Below are 21,978 nucleotides of genomic sequence, written 5' to 3' on the forward strand. Positions count from 1 at the left end.
AATCGTGTGGATGGGGTGATTTAAATAGTTGGACGGCACAACAGAGATACCCGCCCTGACTGCCTGGTGGGAAATCGGAGCGGCAATTTGCTGCTCCAATGGGGGAAACCAGAGGCCCATTGCAGGCCAAAGAGGTAATGTTAAGATTTTAGTGGGGGAGAAATTGGTCTGGTTTACATCTCCCTGGGGGGGAGGGCAGTAACGGGGCACTAAGGGGTCACGACTCCCGCAAACTTTCCTAGCGGATTTGCGCTGGCGCTAAGACTTACCGCCTCGGTCTCTTGCGCCCCAAAGATCATGATGTCATCCAGTGTGCAGCGCCCTGGAAGTGATATTCGCTCCCGCCCCCGTAGCATCGCCGGGCATCGGCAGCGGCAGGAGGCGTTGTCACCTCGGCTGGCCGCTTGGGGAGCGCTAATTAAAGACCGTGGTGGTCAGGTTGGGCAAAATTTATTTATGTCCCCATTCTGGTATTTATTGATTTTTTTTTAACCCCGGGATTGCTCAGCCCTGCTCTGAGTGCTTGGGGCTACAATGCGCGAATCGCGGGTGCCGTCGCCCAACAGACACAGCCTGAGGATTCCTTCAACGCAGCATTGGCCCTTCCCTTTAAGGGAGGGAAGGAGCCTGTAAAGACAGCAGCGCTGTGCGGAACATTGCTCGGTGCTCTGCCGCTCCCACCCCTCTCCCTCCCTGTAGCGCTCTAAGGGAAGTGGCAGCACTTGATTTAGCGCTCCACTTCCCTCTGAGTGCTAAAGCAGAAGTTCCCGGCAGATTCAAATGTTTTCCGCCCCCGCAAAAGTTATCACCCCAAACGGGGCGCTACGCCATTTCTAGATGTTTCCAGGGAACCCATAACCTTTATTGTAAGGTAATTGAGCCCCTCGGATGAATTACCTTTCCTCCATAAGATTCAATATGGAATTCATGTCTGCTCTCAACAGGCCTAAGGAACAGAGGGTTTATGGCATCGTCATTATGAAATATTTACATTAACATCTTCATCAGTCTGATTTGATTTATTGTTTGACATGTCAATCGTATCTTCGTTCTACAACAAATAAGATTGGAGCTTTGCCCTCAGGAGATGGGAGTTTCAGGATGCTGTGTGGCTTTCTGAATACTCCTAGTTCTCACTGCTATTGTAATAATTGCAGGTCTTGATGCACTGAAACAATGAAATGTTTCACTTCAGCCTTCAGCTGCCTAGGCCCTAAGCTCTGGCATTCCCTCACTAAACCTCTTGTACCTCTCTCCTCCTTTTTAAGACGCTCCTTAAAACCTACCCCTCTGACCAAGCTTTTGGTCACCTGTCCTGTCTGACAAAGGGTGATCGACCTGAAACGTCTCCCCTGCTGAGTATTTCCAACGTTTTCTGTTTTGATTTCAGATTTCCAGCATCCGCAGTATTTTGGTTTTGTGTCCTAATATCTCCTTATGTGGCTCTGTGTAAAATTTTGTTTTGAGAACATTCCTGTGAAGCTTTTGGGGCATTTTACTACATTAAAGGCACTATATAAATGCAAGTTGTTGTTGTAAGGTGGGGGTTAATGGATAGATTCCCGAGGCAGCCAGGAACACCCAAGACACGTCTCCATAGGCAGCCACCTTAACCAGAGCAGGCAGAAAGTTCCTCTCCTTCCCCCCGATTGCAATTTGGACCACAGATGGCCCAGAATGAAATCCTGGCAGGCACAGGTTCCACCTCAAATTTCTGCCCCTCCCTGTGGGTGATGGTGCCTGCTTTGCATACTCCCAGCCCCAGGAATCTTGGCCCATTATTATAATGTGGCATGAATGAATAATGGTATTATGTGGAAATAATTTACTTCCAGGAGTTCTTGGTTATGATCAGGCTGAGGGAACCAGAAACCGAATAATAAAGTACATAGCTGTTCATGAAAAGTCGTTTAGACTCTTTAATTATATGTAAATTGTATGATTTATTTCATTCTGGAATCCGTAATTGTATCAGTACATTACATTTTGGTCGATTTACAAGTAATTTATCAGCCATCGTCTGGAAATCCTTTTGCAAGGAAGGATACTTAAAAGAACTGCAGATCCCATCATAATACCCAAATGTCAGCAGCTTTATTATACAGGTACAAGTGAATGCGCATGTATCCCTCAGACAAGTGTGTCCTATATTTAAGGGGACAGACAAGATGCATTAGTACAGAACCCAACTTTTACAGTTGATTTAATGGTGCACTAAATTCTAAGGAGAATGTTACATGTACCTGCACGTATACTTTCGGTTCCAACTATTTTATTTCAAGCTCCATTATTGCCAAATTTGTTTTCAACCATATAGGTAGAGGCTGAAATAAAAACAGAAAATGCTGGAAATACTCGGCAGGTCAGGCAGCATCTGTGGAGAGAGAAACAGTTAACGTTTCCGGTCGACGACCCTTCGTCAGAACTGGAAAAAGCTGGAGATGGAACAGGTTTTTAAGCAAGTGCAGGGGCAGGGAGAGGGGGGAGGGGCGGAAAGAACAAAAAGGAAGGTCTGTGATAGGATGGCAGGCAGGAGAGATTGAGAGACATTAAGAGATGGTGCAAGGCAAAAGGAGTTGGTAATGAGACAAGTTAGGAAACAGGTAGAGGCTGACTTGTTTTTCTCTATTTAAAAAAAAAAAAAAAATCATCTTAATGACCTCTATCCTGGAGATGGTTCAAGTTTTTCTGAGCAGCATTAAGTTCAGGTTGTTTGCAATTTTGCTCTCACTCCAATTATGAATGTGCAATTGGCTGATTTTTTTTTTAAAGAGCAAACATGTGACCTGTTACTGAGAGGAGATGGTTTTGTTCTGCAGATATAAGAGTGCTTGCTCCAACCACGCCATCAGGTTTAATGAGATCTAAACAGCATCTAATTGTCTTGTATAATTGATATTAATAATGACATACTTGAGTAATTAATGTCAATGTTTGAGTCAAAACATTATTCTCCTACAATTGAAAAGAAAAGAAATCTGCAACTGCTGGAAATCTAAAATAAAAATAGAAGCTGGTAGCCAAACACACAGCGTCTCCATCTGAAATGGTCACCAATCTTTTCTCTCTTCAGATGCTGACAGTTCTGCTGTGTATTTCCAGCCATTTATTTTTCTACGGAATTGTTTTCCACTCTGTTCCCTGAGAATATTAAGTGATGCATAATTTCTTTATATGCGCCTATACTTCATGTACTTGTGGCAAATGTTAGACTGAACAGGATTCTTCCACTTTGAGGCATTTTGTATTGTGCAATGTTTTTTGTCAATGCATGTTGGGCCACAAGGTTGATGCATGGGGGGGGGGGGGAATAATAGAATTCAACTCAAGGTGGTTAAATGTTTGGTTTAAAATTGGGCACCAGTCTCAATAATTTTATTTATTCTTTGAGGTCAGAAAAGAGAGGATTGCTGCCGCGTGATGGAGCAATTTCAGATAATGTTTATGTATTACTGTGATTATGTTGATTCTTGCCTATGGTTCTCGTGAAAGGCTTTGCAAAATTTTGTCTAAATTGTTAAACGAAGTGTTAGATTAACTTCTTGTCATTGGTATGATTTTGATTTGTTGATTGTTCAGTTCAGTTCATATTGATTTTGTGACACACCAAGCTATAGATTGAGTCAAGATATTTTCACTGGGGTAGTTTCGTGCAGACTTCTTGTAGACAGAAGCTCTTGTCCAAGACAGAAGCTACTGCTTTGTATTGAAAGGTTTTCTTCCACCTGCTGTAGCTGCACTGCCACCATAAATTTAGATCTGTTATTATACAGGCGAGTAATTGTTGATCTATTTTTGTTCAAGCTGAGGGGAGTGCTGTAAGAGAGGGAGCCGAAATGTGCTGTGTGCTACTCAGAGTTCAAGTCTTGCGAGCACAGTCTGAAAGCAAGGAGCTGTATTTGAGAGCACAACCACAATTGATCACATTTGAATTACCCAGCAATTATCCGTGTCCATGAATATCAGTTGCTTTCGAATGTGCACAGGCAAAATAAGTCATCAAAATTAAACATTCTCCTGAGATATACACCCAGTTCCCTTAGCCTCAAACCTCTCCATCTCCATCAGAATTTTTTTTCTTCTCTCTCTCTCTCGAGCCGATTCAGATTCAGATTAGATTTATTTGCCATATGTAATAAGTACAATGGAATGCTTGTTCCCCGTAGGGACATGTCAGCTATACATACAGCGCCGCGTTCAGAGTCAATACAATGGCTTCCCGTGGCAGTGGGAGCACGATGTCCCTCAGCCGCTCCGTCCTCCTCTTCACCGCGGCCTCCCTCACTGTTGCCGGCTCCACGTGTGGTGGCCTGCTTCTCCCGCTCTGGCCACCATGCCCGGCTCCCCTCCTCCCATCCGGACTGCGAGTTACCCGAAATGGAGCAGTAGGAAGTGGAAATTGCAGGGACCACATCACAGTGATTTTCTGTCCATTATGCAGCCTAAATTTCCTGCCAAGTGTCTGTCCCCTGTGACAGTTATTGTCCTCTATATTTGTCCTTTATAGGCATCCGTGCTGTACCGATGGTGGCTGTGTTTGGTTCAAGGCAGTTTATGTTTAAGTAGGATTACCCATCCCAACTGAAGGTACACCTGTCAATTAATAAATGATTGCTATAACGTGTACTGACACCACAAAGAAAGGAACAGCATCCTAATGATTATCTCAGTAACCATTAATTGAAGTATGTTCTCACAGATTCATCTCGCAGCTTATTATTATATTAGGTGGTATATTGCATGCCTGTCATTAGCAAGAGCTGTGAAAATATTGCAGAATTATTGAGCAAATATACATCTGATTTGCTTAGGAAATAGAAGATATGTAGTGGTGAGCCTTCAGAAGTTTAATTATCCCACATTCACTTAAATTAGCAGTAATGAGAAGTTCTAAGTCCTCACATGAATGAGTTCGTAAGATCTGCAATACACTCTCTTTGGCAATTATGTCAATACAAAATTGCAAATAATTTAGAAAATCTAATTTGGGCCATCAGTCTGTGCCACACAAAACCAATGCTCTGGGAATAGTCTCCAAACTAAATATCATTCTGCATGGTTGCTCAAAGGGTTTTTGTAACCCTATGTCACTGCAATGAGGGGAGTTTTCTGTTTGATTGTTTAATAATGGATACCACTGTAGAAATTTGTCATTCACTGCAGCTATTTTTCAGTGCAGGTAGTGAAGGACCAGGTTGAATATTTAATATTTCTCACCCGCAGTGTTCGGGCGTGATGTAATTCGTGAGCCAAGGAATCCCACTGATGTAGAAGAGAAGTAGACACTTTCAGCATGAATCTGCCGATTGAATGAGATTCTAAGAATAAATATGATTTCCTGCATCACTGCCTGTCGTGACCAGCTGTGTCCTGCTGAGGAACAACATAGTGATTTTAAAAAGAAAGAAAGACTTAATTTATACAGCGCCTTTCACGACCACCGGACATCTCAAAGCACTTTACAATAAAGTACTTTTGGAGTGTAGTCACTGTTGTAATGTGGGAAACGTGGCAGCCAATTTGCACACAGCAAGCTCCCACAAACAGCAATGGTGATAACAACCAGATAATCTGTTTTTGTTACGTTGATTGAGGGATAAATATTGGCCAGGACACCGGGATTAACTCCCCTGCTCTTCTTCGAAATAGTGCCATGGGATCTTTTACGTCCACCTGAGAGAGCGGACGGGGCCTCGGTTTAACGTCTCATCCGAAAGACAGCACCTCCGACCAGTGCAGTGCTCCTTCAGCACTGCACTGGAGTGTCAGCCTGGATTTATGTGCTCAAGTCCCTGGAGTGGGACTTGAACCCACAACCTTCTGACCCTGAGGTGAGTGTGCTACCCACTGAGCCACAGTTGACCAGAGGAATAGCGTTTGAATATAAATTTTATTTAACTGGCTTGTGTTGTCTTTAAGAATGTTTTTTTTTGTATCTTATCATGGTACTAATTCTTACACTGAAAATCAGGAGTAGGTGCCATTTATTGGCAACACAGCCTGATTTTTTTTTTTTTATTGAAAAACCAAAGAGAAGTGCCATGGCCTTCAATGCAGGATACTACTGTACCATGGTTAAAAAGAGTTAAAGATATGATGTGAGCTAAATCAGTAACTAAAGTAAGATGATGCCAAGGTTGGGTTTTAACAGGTGAAACATTGTACGAGGAAGAAAAGACTGTGGAAGATGAGGAGTTTTGAAACCTCGAGAAAGAATTAGAGAGGGAGACTGCATGATTAATCTTGATTTCAACACATTGGGGCTGTAGACTGGAAGAACATCATGTAGGATGATATATTTGAGGATTAGAAAGAACAAGCGAGGAAAGTTCACAACCGTATTGACCATTGTAGTATTAGTGAAATATAGAAAGATTGCAACCGAGAGAGAGAAGTTGAGGGAAGAAGTGAGAGGGATTGCCTATCGAGCAACATGATTTTTCTTGTCTACAGGCTGCCCAAATATAGTCGTATTCAAGTCTTGGACAGGCTTGAGCTTTACATCGAATTACAGGTTGTTGCGTGCAACTAAATGTTTGGCGTGAAAAAGGAAACCAAGCTTCTTGAAGGCAGCTTTAGCAACAGTTATGACTCTCAATCCTGGAGACCGAATAATGCTAGGAAATTGGCCAGTATCAATATTATTAACAGACAATCCTGCAAAGTGAAGCCATTTGCAAATTATAGCTTGTTATGAGCTTTATGAATACTGGAACCGTTTAGCTATATTTTTAATGGAAGTATTTCTTTTATATAATACGTGGTGCGCAAAATTAATGTTATAATTTTCCCTGAGGGAGAAAGGGGTTATTCTGCTCAGTAATAGAAAATCAGCTTTGATGTGCGACCATACGTTTCTTCACATGGTTATCATTTTATACACATTATTATAAAGTGTGTACAATCCTCAGCAATTTAAATTTTTGTCCAATTTACTCCTGATTGATTTATTGAGCAGAATTGAAAAAGGAGCCAGTGAATAACCTTGTAGAGCAATAATTGTACAAAGGACTTAAAAGAAACATAATGCAATGGCTCAGCTAGCCCAAACCATGATGGTAAAGCCCATGCGACTATATTTTCACCTTAAACTCTTCGGCTGGAATTTTGCCGGCGCTGAGAGGACGGGATCGGAGGCGGATCAGCTGTGAAATTTGAAATGATTGACAGAGGGCCGGGAACCCGCCTCCAAGCTAGTCTCCCAGGTGTCGGGTCTGTCAGCGCTCAACAGACCCGACACCAAGTGGCGGGGGAGGTAATTTAGATCATTAGCTGGATTGTTAAGAGACAATCGAGTATTATTTTAAGTTTACCTTTAGATTCTTAGTGGTCGCCAATGGCTTCCCCGCTGCTCGGGGATCACGTCAGGTAAGGAGGTCGGGAGTTGTGTCAGCGTGGGATGATTTACTAACTTGACCGGCAAATGGTCTATAAAAGCTCCCATTTTATAGGTCTTTACTTTCCAAGGTTAGAAGCTGTTGTTACTGCATTTGGAAGACAGATTGAGCTTTATGCAGGTTGCAAGTGTATGGAGCAAACTCCCTATCCAGTGTCACCTCATTGGAACAACCTCTCTCACCAATGACAGATCGCTTCTGTCATCTCAACCTCACCTGCCATCTATTCCATCAGCATCAGTGCCCTGGAAAATATCTCATCTTGGCCCTCAGACTCCCACCACGATCAGCCCCAACACCAGGCACACCAGCAGCACCAACAACACCACCAACCTTCTCTGCACAGGCCATCAGCATCCGAGCACATTGCTGCCCGGGAGGCAAGGGATGGCCTCACCATGGCCACATTTTACACCCTGGCTGCCACATGATGCGCTAGGTTGGCATCACCCCACACCAACACCATAAAGCATCCCTACAATGTCCAAGCCATTCCTTTCACACTCATTACCATTGTGGGGGGTAACGTTATGTCTCACCTGCACCTCACTAAACCACTTCCAAAGGCGAAAAACAAATCTGTCCAACAATGCAAAGTGTTGAAATAAAGGTTTCAATGTTTGACAGCACATTAACAGAAACATCAGCTGAACATTGGCTAAAATACCCAAGTGCCTACCCTTGTGTATTGTTAGTTGATATGATTGGACTAGGGTGAGGGCGAGTGCTAGTGAGATGGGGAAGTGATAATGTAGATTGAGAGGGATGGGTGGAGGTGCAAGGTAAGTTGGTGTGAGTAAGGATGTGTAGGAGTAGGGTAGGGAAGGCAGAGTGATGCGGATGTGATGAATGACACAGCAGGATAAGGTTGAGTGTGGCTTGACAGTAACATTTTGTGATCTACTGAGAGCATTGAAAGGTTTGCGCCACTGCAGCCTGGTTCTCCTGATGACCTCCCTGCTTGTGCCCTCCTGTGCAATGTGCAACCAGGCTGCGTTGGTCTCCTGGAGAGGTCTCATCCACCCATGGGAAGGGAAGAGGACCTCCCTGCATGCTGTGACTCCCTCCATAAGCATATGGAGGACGTCATGGGAGAGCCTGGGTGCAGCCGTGCACCTTTGTGCAGTGCTTGTCAGTGTTTGCAACACCTCAATGCTGTAGAGCACTGACAGCACAAATGTCAAAATCAATTGGGCATGGCCCCTTTAAGGAAATCGGCTGATGATGCGTCATTTTTAAAAATTCGTTTATGGGATGTGGACGTTGCTGGCAAGGCCAGCATTTATTGCCCATTCCTAATTGCCCTTGAGAAGGTGGTGGTGAGCCACTGCCTTGAACCGCTGCAGTCCGTGTGGTGAAGGTACTCCCACAGTGCTGTTAGGTAGGGAGTTCCAGGATTTTGACCCAGCGACGATGAAGGATCGGTGATATACTTCTAAGTCGGGATGGTGTGTGACTTGGAGGGGAACTTGAAGGTGTTTCCAAGCATTTGCTGCCCTTGTCCTTCTAGGTGGAAGAGGTCATGGGTTTGGGAGGTGCTGCCAAAGAAGCCTTGGTGAGTTGCTGCAGTGCATCTTGTAGATGGTATACACTGCAGCCACGGTACACTGGTGGTGGAGGGAGTGAATGTTTAAGGTGGTAGATGGGGTGCCAATCAAGCGGGCTTCTTTGTCTTGGATGGTGTCGAGCTTCTTGTGTTGTTGGAGCTGCACTCATCCAGGTAAGTGGAGAGTATTCCATCACACTCCTTACTTGTGCCTTGTAGATGGTAGAAAAGCTTCAGGGAGTCCAGAGGTGAGACACTCACCGCAGAATACCTAGCCTCTGACCTGCTCTTGTTGCCACAGTACATATGTAGCTGGTCCAGTTAAGTTTCTGGTCAATGGTGACCCCCAGGATGTTGATGGTGGGAGATTTGGCGATGGTAATGCCATTGAATTGTCAAGGGACGGTGGTTAGACTCTCGCTTGTTGGAGATGGTCATTGCCTGGCACTTCTGTGGCGCGAATGTTACCTGCCACTTATCAGCTCAAGCCTAAATGTCATCCAGGTCTTGTTGCATGCGGGCATAGACTGCTTCATTATCTGAGGAGTTGTGAATGGCACTGAACACTGCAGTCATCAGCAAACATCCCCATTTCTGACCTTATGTTGGAGGGAAGGTCATTGATGAAGCAGCTGAAGATGGTTGGGCCTAGGACACTGCCCTGAAGAATTCCTGCAGTGATGTCTGGGGGCTGTGATGATTGATCTTCAATCACCACAACCTGGATCTGGTACTGTGTAATGAGACAGAATTAATAAATGATCTCATAGTAAAGGATCCTCTAGGAAAGAGTGATCATAACATGGTTGAATTTCAAATTCAGTTGGAGGGTAAGAAAGTTGTATCTCAAACCAATGTCCTGATCTTAAACAAAGGCAATTACAATGGCATGAGAGCAGAACTGGCTAAAGTGGACTGAAAAAATAAATTAAAAGTTAAGACAGTTGGAATGCAGTGGCAGACATTTAAGGAGATATTTTATAACTCTCCACAAAAATATATTCCAGTGCGAAAGAAAGATTTTAAGAGTAGGGAGCACTATCTGTGGCTAACTAATGAAGTAAAGGATGGTATCAAATTGAAAACTAAGGCATACAATGTTGCCAAGATTGGTGGGAGGCCAGAGGATTGGGAAATTTTTAAAAACCAGCAAAGAATGACTTAAAAAAAGAGATGAATTATGAGAGTAAACTGGCAAGAAATATTAAAATAGAAAGTAAGAGCTTCTACGGGTAGATAAAAAGGAAGAGCGTAGCTAAAGTAAATGTTGGTCCCTTAGAGGATGAGAATGGGGAATTAATAATGGGGAATGGGGAAATGGCAGAGACTCTGAACAAATATTTTGTATCTGTCTTCATGGTAGAAAACACTAACAACATCTCAATAATGGATAATCAAGGAGCCACAAGGGAGGGGGGAACTAAAGACAATCACTACCATTAAGGAAAAAATACTTGGTAAAATAATGGAACTAAAAGACGACAAGATCCCAGGGTATTAAAAGAAGTGGCTGCAGAGATGGTGGATGCATTGGTTGCAATATACCAAAATTCCCTGGACACTGGCGAGGTCCCAGAAATTGGAAAACCGCAAATGTAACACCCCTATTTAAGAAAGGAGGGAGATGGAAAGCAGGAAACTATAGACCAGTCAGCCTAACATCTGTCATTGGGAAAATGCTGGAGTCCTTCATTAAGGAAGCAATAGCAGGGCATTTGGAAAATCATAATGCAGTCAAGCAGAGTCAGCATGGGATTATGAAAGGGAAATCATGTTTAACAAATTTGCTGGGGTTCTTTGAGGATGTAACGAGCAGGGTGGATAAGGGTGAGCCAGTGGATGTGGTGTATTTGGATTTCCAGAAGGCATTTGATAAGATGCCACAAGGTTACTGCATAAGAGAAGAGCTCACGGAGTTGGGGGTAATATATTAGCATGGATAGAGAATTGGCTAACTAACAGAAAGCAGAGAGTCAGGATAAATGGGTCATTTTCCGATTGGCGAGCGGTAACTAGTGGGGTGCCACAGGGATCAGTGCTGGGGCCTCAACTATTTACAATCTACATTATTGACTTGGATGAAGGGACCGAGTGTAATGTAGCCAAGTTTGCGGATGATACAAAGCTGGGTTGGAAAGCAAGTTGTGTAGAGGACTTAAAAAATCTGCAAAGGGATAAAGACAGGCTAAGTGAGTGGGAAAACATTTGGCAGATGGAGTATAATGTGGGAAGTACGAGGTTATCCACTTTGGCAGGGAAAAATAAGCAATTTATTATTTAAATGCAGAGAGATTACAAAATGCCACAGTTCAGAGGGACCTGGGGGTCCTTGTGCATGAAACACAAAAGGTTAGCATGCAGGTACAGCACGTAATCAAAAAGGCAAATGGAATGTTGGCCTTTATTGCAAGGGGGTTGGAGTATAAAAGCAGGGAAGTCCTGCTACAACTGTACAGGGTATTGGTGAGACCACACCTGGAGTACTGCGTACAGGTTTGGTCTCCTTATTTAAGGAAGGATGTACTTGCATTGGAGGCAGTTCAGAGACGATTCACGTGGTTGATTCCTGAGATGAGGGGGTTGATTTATGATGAAAGGTTGAGCAGGTTGGGCCTATACTCATTGGAGTTTAGAAGAATGAGCGGTGATCTTCTTGAAACATATAAGAGACTGAGGGGGCATGACGAGGTAGATGCAGAGAGGATGTTTCCCCTCGTGGGGAAATCTAGAACTCGGGGGCACAGTTTTAGAATAAAGGGTCGCCCTTTTAGAACTGAGATGAGGAGAAATTTCTTCTTTCAGAGGGTCGTAAATCTGTGGAATTCTCTGCTTCAGAGAGCTGTGGAGGCTGGGTCATTAAATACATTTAAGGTGGAGATAGACAGATTTTTGCAAGATAAGGGAGTGAAGGGTTATGGCGAACGGGCGGGGAAGTGGCTTTGAGCCCAAGATCAGCCATGATCTTATTGAATGGCGGAGCAGGCTCGAGGGGCCAAGTGGCCTATTCCTGCTCCTATTTCTTATGTTCTTATCAAATTACGTCATCACACCCACTTCCTTTTAATTGGCCAGGAACCTCGCAGGGCGGGCTTAACAAGCCCAATCGTCGTAAAATCACTTCAGCAGAGCGGGGTGCAGCAGGCAACTGGCTGGGTCCGCGCCACTGACCCTGGCTGCCCTAGACCCACCTCGGTAGGCGAAATCGCGGCCTTAGTTACCAATCTCTTATTATAGCATGGATTGTGATTTTTCAACTTCAAGTTTAAAAACTAGTAATAACACATGTTGGGCTGTGAATTGACACCTCACCATCCAGCAATCGCTCAATCGCCCTGGCTTTTGTGACAAAAGCAGAGCCACTAGAACATTGTGACCGCAATTTTATTGGAGGACCCATGAAAAATGCACAACTCCATGAAAATTCTCCTGCTCTACTCCCAATTTTTCCCCTTCCCACTGCTTCCAACTGCTGCTTGATGCTATTAAATTTTCTCCAGGGATTCAACTCTGCTGCACACTATGGACAGGAATTCCTCATCTTGTAACCCACCCATAGCTTACAAAAGGCCATTAGGCTTACATTGCAGATAAGGTCAAATGCAGAATCTGTTTGCAGTGAACATAGTGAAGTTGTGTAAACATAGCAGCCTGGATTTTCCGATTTTTATCCAGCTGGGCTTTTGGCAGATGTTGGCTTGACAGGACCAGAAAACTGTGCAGATGTGCTCTGCTGTATAGCCGCCTCCCCGCACTTTCCGAACAGCAGGCCCATTACCCAATAGCATAACATGTGCCCACCCATGCAAACAAAATCAAAATGAGAGAAACACTGTTTCTCACCGTTTGCCTTGATTGAATGCTGGAAACCAGGACTGCCTGCTCGTTGCCATTGTCCAGCGTTCAAAGGTCAGCTAAGGGATGAAAAGGATGGTGCTGGCAGTGAGACCCTGTGCTATGGCTCTTCAAGCATTGCCATCACAGGCCCAAGATGAAAGGAGGTCATTTTGGAAGATTTTTACAAACTTTTCTTCCAATAGTCTGAGGCTACTGACCAATGTTCCCTGTGAGCTTCGCTTTGTTCTGCGCGGCCTGTTTCTTTTACTGCGTGGTCCCTTTAAATTTTGGCGCATGCATGGTACTTACGGTTGAAAAGCCAGTGAGCAACCTGCGCGGGACCTTTCCCATTGCAGCTTAGAGGGAACATTAATACTGACACTCCCGCGCTGTGGCAAGCCACAATGGCCTAATACGACCGATTTCTGCCCTGATTCTGATGGGACTCCCCACAGGGGTCAGAAAGTCAGCTGGGGCCAGAAGAACATGTCCATGGCATGCAGAAGCTTGCACCATGCTGGATGTTCTATGACGATAAAGAGAACTGATTTCTAATCTGTCAGTCACTTCATAGGGATCTCTCTTAGAGAATGAATCTGCTTTAGTGATGTGCTGCAGTTTCTCAAACTTGACCCAACCATATTTTTCCTTATTTCTGTTGCCCCATCTAGCATAATTCACAATGTTAAGGCTTCCAATTCTTACTGGCTTGGATTATATGTTCTTGATCCTTGTTTTAGAAAAAAATTATTCTTGGAATGTGGGCATCGCTGGCAAGGCTGGCATTTACCGCTCGCCCTAAGTTGCCCTGAGAGGATGGCGGTTGACTGCATTCTATTGTCTTTTGTATTCTGTATTAAAATCAGCTCTTTTAGACCAAATTACCTCTGGAGATTTGAATCTCTGGGTTTCATTCCAGTCAGCACAATAATACATTTACAATATTATATTCAATACAGAAATTTCAAACAAGCCTATTGAAGTGTCTTCTCTTGGATAAAGCTTTTATATTGCTGACCTCAAAATAAATGCAATCTATGCTGAAAGTTAAGCAATCTTGGCTGGTGTCTTGCTCTTATAGATTCTGATGAAATGAATATAAAATGAGTTGATATGGCCACACCAATAAACATCTTTGTATGATTCAAATAGTAAGCTGGTTTCTGATCTTCATGTAGGAAGGAAATAATTCCACTATTTGTTAAGCTATTAATAAACATTATGAGCATTAAGTATCCCAAAATTGAATCCTTGGAGGATTCCACTGATTATAGTGGGTCAATTAGAGCAAGATAGATTGCTTCACGTTAACCGATCATTTCAACTGTACTTTCTGTTGACCAGTCCCGGTGTGGCGATAGAACTTTAGTTGGGATAATTGGCCAGTTTGTTATTATCTAGTCGATTAAAAAATTAAGTTTGCAGTTTTATTTTGGATACCCATGGTTCATGCAATTTAACCCCCGTACTCCTATGAAGAACTTTATTAAATGCTTTCCAAAAGAGACATAAAGGGAGGGAATGAACGCCACTGTATCCTCATTTACCTACTTCATTATAGCCACAAAGAATTCCAATTGATTTGTTAGATATGACCTACCACTCATGCCCATCTTAGTTTATTGGGGGAGAAATTCAGTTGTTTGCGCCATCCGTTAGCGCCTTTGGGTGATAAGTGGGGCGCGAGGCGGCTAGCGCCCGGGCGTGGCGACACTTGCGCATCTCGTGAAATTGAGCGGACATTTAGTGGCGGTGCAAAACCGCAATGCCTGCTCAGCTGCGCGCGCAGCTCCTGACGTCATTTCATGGTGCAACGCCCTTGGGGCGCCCCGAACCGGAAATTCAATGGCGCCCCCCTCCTTTCCACCTGGCGCTCCCAACGACTGGTTGACTGGAACGGTTCCCAGTTGCTGTGGGGCTGGGGGGGCGCTATTTAAAGGGGGTTCTTCCTGGCTTCTTTGTGGTAGCCATTTTTGGACCACTCCTTCTGTGTGTGTGAGAGAGAGAGAGATTTGCAGAGACAAAGGGAGAGAGCTTTCTGCATTGAGTCCGCGCTCGCAGAGGTACTTTTGGATTGGGCCCAGAACTTTGTAGTTGCTTTGCTTTTTCACTGGCATAACCTTGAGTGGCCACATACTATGGGGGCTGCAATGGGTGGAAACGTTGGGCTTCTCCATTACATTAAGAGGGCTCAGAGACGCCGAGAGAGAGTGCCAATCATGGCCAGACGGAGGAGGGCCAACAGGCATCTGCACACGAGACCTTGCCGTCCCAGGGTTTTCCGCCAACAGTTCTCATACCTCAACATGTCTGAGGAGCAGTGTTTTCGGAGGCTGCGATTCAGCAGGGAGGTGGTCACTGAGCTCTGCCACCTGCTTCAGCCAGATCTGCAGCCTCAACTGAGGAGCAGGACGTCTCTGTCGGTGGCAGTGAAGGTGACAGTGGCTCTCAGCTTCTATGCCACCGGCTCCTTCCAATCCGCTACTGGGGGCATTGCCAATATCTCCTAGTTCGCGGCGCATTGCTGCATCCGTCAAGTCATGAATGCCCTCTTTAAAAGGAGACGTCAGTACATTTCCTTCCCCATGGCCCTGGACAAGCAGCAAGAGCGCGCAATGGGATTTGCAAGAATAGCGGGCTTCCCCATGGTCCAAGGCGCCATTGACTGCACGCATGTGGCTTTGTGGGCACCTTTACAGAATGCCGAGGATTACCGCAACCGGAAGGGGTTCCATTCGTTGAACATCCAGTTGGTGTGTGACCACAGACAGTTGATACTCTCTGTCAATGCCCGCTTTCCAGGCAGCAGCCACGACGCCTTCATCCTGCGCCAGACTTCTGTGGCAGACCTTTTCGAAGCCCCAGCTCACCCAGGAGGCTGGCTTCTCGGGGACAAGGGCTATCCTCTGTGCACCTGGCTGATGACCCCGCTCCGTGCGCCCAGCACCCCTGCTGAAGAACGATACAATGAGGGCCATCAAGCGACCAGGAACATCATTGAGCACACAATCGGCGTGCTCAAGCAACAGTTCCGCTGTCTGGACCATTCCGGGGGAGCCCTACAGTACTCACCTGAGCGAGTCTCCCATTTTGTTGTAATGTGCTGCATGCTGCATAACCTGGCAATCCTCAGGACTCTGCCACTGCCACCAGACATTGGAGCACCAGCAGAGGAGGAGGAGGAGGAGCACCAAGACGGGAGGGAGGCACAAAGTGCAAGGGCCGTCCATCAGCGGCTTATTGCAAGTCGGTTCCAGGCCCCCTCTGAGGGAATGGCTTCTGCCATTGAAAGAACATGAATGGAACTGTTCCGCAACCCCTAAGCCGGTCAAGGCAACAAATAGTTCAAAGAGCAAACATGCACATTCTGAATAAAGACCCTTCTTTATTTAACAAACTGTGTGCCCTTCCCGCATGACAAAGTATTAGAGAGAAACCCAAAAAAAGCAGTCAGACACATAACTGGCTCTCACAGCCTGGAGACAATGAACAAAACAATAACCAAAAAATGACCACGATTCTCGGCCTTCAATAAAACATTTAACAGCATTTTGCCACACCACCTACTTTTTGCCCTTCGAGGGTGATCTGCTTCGCTTGCGAGATTCGCCCCTTCCCACCCTGCAGCTCCTCCGCAATGGGACCCCAGTGGCTGCAGCAAGGCCGAGGGAAGGCTGCTGAGTGTCAGAAACTGAGTCGGCAGATGCCCTTGAGGGACAGCCTGGACCAGCTCTGGTCGGACGACACACTGGCACTCCCACAGGGCAGCATGCAGAGCTATCTGCTGAAGCACAGACTGCTGGCCTGCTGCGGCGCGGCGAGGGCCCTGGCGATTCATGCCCTATCCAGCGAGGGTGGCAGCAGTCAGTGCTCGTGTGGCCTCAATCTGCGTCTGCATCAGACCAGCCACTGACTGCATTACACCACTAAGCATTTGCGTGGAAGCCGCCTGTGCTGTGCCGAAGTCCTGCAAACTCCTTGCCAGTGCTGCGCCGAAGTCCTGGACACTCCTTGCCAGTGATTCAATGGATTCGGGCATCCTTGCCACTGCAGCCATGAGCTCAGTGTGCCTGTGCTCCGCCTGGGCGCTCATTTCAGCGAGGAGCCACACCTCTTCTGCGCTCACTGTAGCAGAACTTGAGGCCAGACTCTCCCTCCGGGGAGAAGGCCGCCGAGCTTCCCTACCCGCCCCCCCCCCCATTGCTGCAGCCCGCTGGGCCCCGGAGCTTCACCCTCCTCAGACCATTCCCCCCCTGCTCCCCTCCAGGGAAGACGTGTCCCCATTATGGCCATGGGCTGCCTCGGCTGAGGGTGGCACTGATGGACCGGCTTCGTCCTCCTCGTCGCCTTCAGAGTCACTCAGTGGCAGCTTGAGGGCCCGCCTCCTCACCTGGCAAATCAGCATCTGAAAGCAGGGAGGTACAAGAGTGGCTTTAGTATGAGGACAGGGCAGCAGCGAGGGAGGCATGAGTGCTGCAATGCACTGTATTGGTTCGATAGTGGCAAAGGATGCTGGTGTGAGGCACAAGTGGAAGGAGAGAGGGCAAAAAGGTGATCACCTTACCATTGCTGTCCAGAACGGGGTCGGCATCTCCAGTGGCAACGGGGCCAATCATCCGGCCTGCCATAATCCGCTGGACTCGCTGCTCCAGATCGGTGAGGGCTTGAAGGTGAGGCCGGCCTCCCCCGGTCTGTTGCTGCTGCCTCCTGTTATTGGCCAGCTTGCCCTGCAAGAGAAAGGATGGGCTCTGAGTACAGTGTGAAGCCCTGATCTTGGCTACACTGCCTCCCATGGTGGAATAGCCCTTAGTGTGTAGTGCTGAATGTGCATGTGAGTTTCATGAAAGGCCCATAGGTGTTGGATGAGGGCTGGGCATTGGGGCTTTCAGGGCCCTTTGGCCATAAAGTGAGGTGGACATGCAGGGATGAAGAGGATACTGAAAAGGGTACTCGCCCTGACGACCCTAGTGAGGTCGTTGAACTTCTTCCTGCATGGCACAGGGGTCCTAGGCACCATGCTGCTGGAGGTCACTCTGAGCCACCTCCCTCCAAGCTTTGCGATAGTCGTTGGGCAGCGGCCTCCTGCCACTGTCCGGGAACAGGATAGATCGCCTGCGCTCCACCGCGCCAACCAGAACTTGCAAGATCCCCTCACTGAACCGCTGCGCTCGCTCCCTGGCCCTCTCCATGGTCCTAGGCGTTAGAATGTGGCAGCAGGTCTGTCCAGGCCGAGAATCAGGGCTCCGATGCGCAGGGTGTGGCTGCAATCCAAGATCGAACCTCCCCTTTAGGAGCTGACCAGCGCCAGCGTGTCTGCATGCAATCGCTAACTGGCCGCACCTGCGCTGCGCCCGCCCTCGGTGGTAGCGCCTCGCTTCTCCGGCTTAGCACCTTAAGACAGTCGTGCAGTGCCTGTTTTAGCGCTCCAAGCACCTCCTGGGGCGAAGCAGGTCAATTTAGCAGTAGGTGGCGCTAATTTGCGCCGGGCGCTAAATTTCGCGCCCGCTCGAGTATTACGCCCCAAACATGGCGATACTGAATTTCTCCCCCATTGGCTTTACTCTCGCTGGATGGTCTTGAATTGTTTTATTCCCGAATAAATTCCAGGATTGTTCCACTATAAGCGTCAAGCTAGCAGGTATATATTTCCCAGTACTGTGCTGCTGACTTTAAATCTGAATCCCATTGGCTATCTTTCAGTTCTGTGGTAACACTCCTGTGTTCAATGTGCGGAACTTCCCCTGCCACTGCTCCTTCCTGCAGCCTCATTAATTATGCTACTCTCCGATGAGGGCCTGCTGCTTTATGAATATGTAAAAAGACAGAAATGAGCATCTGAGAGAAAGTATAACAATTGAAGCATGAACAGTAAAAATGTCTGCAGTTTTACAAAAATAATTGCAATAGGTTTGACCTGCAGTAAATAAATCACATTTTATTCCAGTGGCCAAAATAGCAGAACTTTAAATCAGATTTTAAAATTTAAATCAAGTTCTAATGAAGGGTCATCGACTTGAAATGTTAACTCTGTCTCTCTCCACAGATGCTGCCTGATCTGCTCAGTGTTTCCAGCATTTTCTGTTTTTATTTCGGGTTTCCAGCATCCGTAGTATTTTAGCAAAATACTGCAGATGTTGGAAATCCGAAATAACAACAGAAAATGCTGGAAAAACTCAGCAGGTCAGGCAACATCCGTGGAGAGAAATTTGAGTTGACGTTTCAGGTCGAACCCTTCTTCAAAACTGGAAAGAAAAGAAAATAGATCGAAGGCAGGGCTGCGATCGGACAAAAGAAGTGAAAGAAACAAAGTTTTTTGCCAAAATATCAGAGTTGAGTGGCTCTTGGAGAAGACTGTTCGAGCAGCTCCGCCTTCCCATAATAACCCAACACAACAATATCGCTCTTTTTCAATCTGTATATAATTTGATATGAGTTTTCATATGTTAGAACCTGATGCATGGTGGAGTGCTAGAACGCAGGATTGTGTCTTGTCTGTCCTATGGTGGGGTAGCATGAATGCAGGCTAAGTACTACCTGCAGTGAGGAAGCGAAAGCCAAATACTTCACTCCTCGGGTGGCGGTTTCTACCATTACATGGCGCCCTGCTCAGATAGCCTAATACAGATTGAGAATTCATCATGTGTGAAAGCAGTGTTCACCCTTTCAATAAATGAATGCAAAATCAAAATAATTTGCAACATTCTGAAGTCCTAATACACAAGTGTGACTTTTTTTAAAGAATTTTCTTTTCACCCTCCCCTTTCTTGGATCTTTTATACGCACTTTCCCTGGCAAAGATATTGAACAACATGATCGCAGGCCTCTGCTGCTCTGAAGCTGTGGACGAGGAAGTGAATGAAAGCAGAGTTAAACAAATTGTACACTTACGGTATATGTTGATGTGTACTGAGGCACACGTTCAAATTAGCAGTAGGCAAATTTAGGAAGTAAGAGTGAGCAACACACGAAGTGACTTCCAGAAAGGACAGTTGAAGGAAAAACCCTGGTATCATTTATGAAACCGTTGAATGTTGTGACGAGGGACTGCACTGCAGGTTCTTTTCGATTGATGGGCCAAATGCCCTTTCTCATCTGAATCTATCAAGTGTGATATTGTGATCTCCAATATTTTACTTACGGTGTTAAAGTATTACTTTAGTACCAAGAAATATGAAGCCGTCTAAACTCCTCAAAGGAGAATGCAATCCAGCGTAGAACCTGTCAAATTGAAGTTGTGTGCTCCGATTGACCACCCAACAGTTTTTAGCAATTTATGGAGAAATCCAGCTTGAAATAAATGGGGATGCCATGGCTTCTCATTCCTGAAGAGCTTTTGGAGGAGGATAATCTTGTTAAATCGTGGCAAAGGATTTTATTGAGCAAACTGCTGAGATTTATCAGGTATTAAGTACGTTGGAATTGTCCTTTAAAGTGACCCCACTGTCTCTCACCACATCAGTCAGCAGAAATCCCATTGATTTTATTATTCTGATGGATACTAACCTGTTACAAAGGGAGCCTACAGCGTAAAACTGCAAATGGCTGATGAGTTTTGGTATCTACACATTAGTCATAGAGTCATAGAGTTATACAGCACAGAAAGAGGCTCTTCGGCCCATCGCATCCGCGCTGGCCATCAAGCCCTGTCTAATCTTTCCCATTTTCCAGCATTTGACCCGTAGCCTTGTATGCTATGGCATTTCAAGTGCTCATCCAAATGCTTCTTGAATGTTATGAGGGTTCCTGCCTCTACCACCCTTTCTGGCAGTGAGTTCCAGAATCCAACCACCCTCTGGGTGAAAAAGTTCTTCCTCAAATCCCCTCTAAACCTCCTACCCCTTACCTTGAATCTATGGCCCCTTGTTATTGACCCCTCTACTAAGGGAAAAAGTTCCTTTCTATCTACCCTATCTACCCTCCTCATAATTTTGTACACCTCAATCAGGTCCCCCCTCAGCCTTCTCTGCTCCAAGGAAAACAACCACAGCCTGTCCAGTCTTTCTTCATAGCTGAAGCGCTCCAGCCCAGGTAACATCCTGGTGAATCTCCCCTGCACCCTCTCCAAAGCAATCACATCCTTCCTATAGTGTGGCGACCAGAACTGCACACAGTATTCCAGCTGTGGCCTAACCAGCGTTTTGTACAGCTCCATCATAACCTCTCTGCTCTTATATTCTATGCCTCGGTTAATGAAGGCAAGTATCCCATATGCCTTTTTAACCACCTTATCCACCTGTTCTGCTGCCTTCAGGGATCCATGTACATGCACACCAAGGCCCCTCTGATCCTCTGTCTTTCCTAGGGTCTTACCATTCATTGTGTATTCCCTTGCCTTGTTAGTCCCTCCAAAATGCATCACCTCACACTTTTCAGGGTTAAATTCCATTTGCCACTGTTCCGCCCATCTGACCAACCCATCTATATCGTCCTGCAGACTGAGGCTACCCTCCTCGCTATTTACCACCCCACCAATTTTCGTGTCATCTGCGAACTTACTGATCATACCTTTTACATTCACATCCAAATCATTTAATGTAGACCACAAACAGCAAGGGACCCAGCATCGATCCCTGCGGTACCCCGCTGGACACAGGCTTCCAGTCACAAAAACAACCTTCGACCATTACTCTCTGCCTTCTGCCACTAAGCCAGTTTTGGATCCAATGTGCCAAGGCACCCTGGATCCCATGGGCTCTTGCCTTCTTGACCAGTCTCCTATGCGGGACTTTATGGAAAGCCTTACTGAAATCCATGTATACCACAGCCACTGCACTACCCTCATCCACACACCTAGTCACCCCCTCGAAAAATTCAATCAAATTGGTCAGACATGATCTTCCCTTGACAAAGCCATGCTGACTATCCCTGATTAATCCTTGCCTCTCCAAGTGGAGACTAATCCTGTCCCTCAGAATTTTTTCCAATAATTTCCCTACCACTGATGTTAGGCTCACTGGCCTGTAATTTCCTGGTTTATCCCTACTACCCTTCTTGAATAATGGTACTACGTTAGCTGTTCTCCAGTCCTCTGGCACATCCCCTGTGGCCAGAGAGGTTCTGAAAATTTGTGTCGGAGCCCCTGCAATCTCCTCCTTTGCCTCACACAGCAGCCTGGGATACATCTCGTCCGGGCCTGGGGATTTATCCACTTTTAAGCCTGCTAAAACCGCTAGTACCTCCTCCCTCTCAATGCTAATATGT

At 46.0% G+C, this 21,978-nt stretch overlaps 2 protein-coding genes across 4 annotated transcripts in view; one reads left to right on the forward strand and one right to left on the reverse strand.

Moving 5' to 3' along the window:
* LOC147103202 (hippocalcin-like protein 1) overlaps positions 1-21,978 on the forward strand; it is a 207,291-nt gene that overhangs the window by 82,182 nt on the left and 103,131 nt on the right. The gene's annotated exons all lie outside the window — the stretch shown is intronic.
* LOC147103203 (keratinocyte-associated protein 3-like) overlaps positions 1-21,978 on the reverse strand; it is a 213,278-nt gene that overhangs the window by 3,975 nt on the left and 187,325 nt on the right. Inside the window, exons 7-8 of one of the 3 annotated variants that reach the window (XM_085962616.1) lie at positions 2,244-2,324; positions 1,919-2,145 (exon numbers count right to left, since the gene is read on the reverse strand). The exons of 1 other annotated variant lie outside the window; for it this stretch is intronic. In XM_085962616.1, the coding sequence (XP_085818742.1) occupies positions 2,278-2,324 (47 nt within the window). In that variant the 3' untranslated portion in view covers positions 1,919-2,145; positions 2,244-2,277. Of the gene's footprint in view, positions 1-1,918; positions 2,146-2,243; positions 2,325-21,978 lie in introns of those variants that run through there. One more of the 3 variants, XM_085962617.1, reaches the window with a different exon arrangement.

The sequence above is a fragment of the Somniosus microcephalus genome, chromosome 20 (assembly GCF_052327205.1).
Source record: "Somniosus microcephalus isolate GS21.2 chromosome 20, FLI_Smic_1.0, whole genome shotgun sequence".
NCBI lineage: Eukaryota > Metazoa > Chordata > Chondrichthyes > Squaliformes > Somniosidae > Somniosus > Somniosus microcephalus.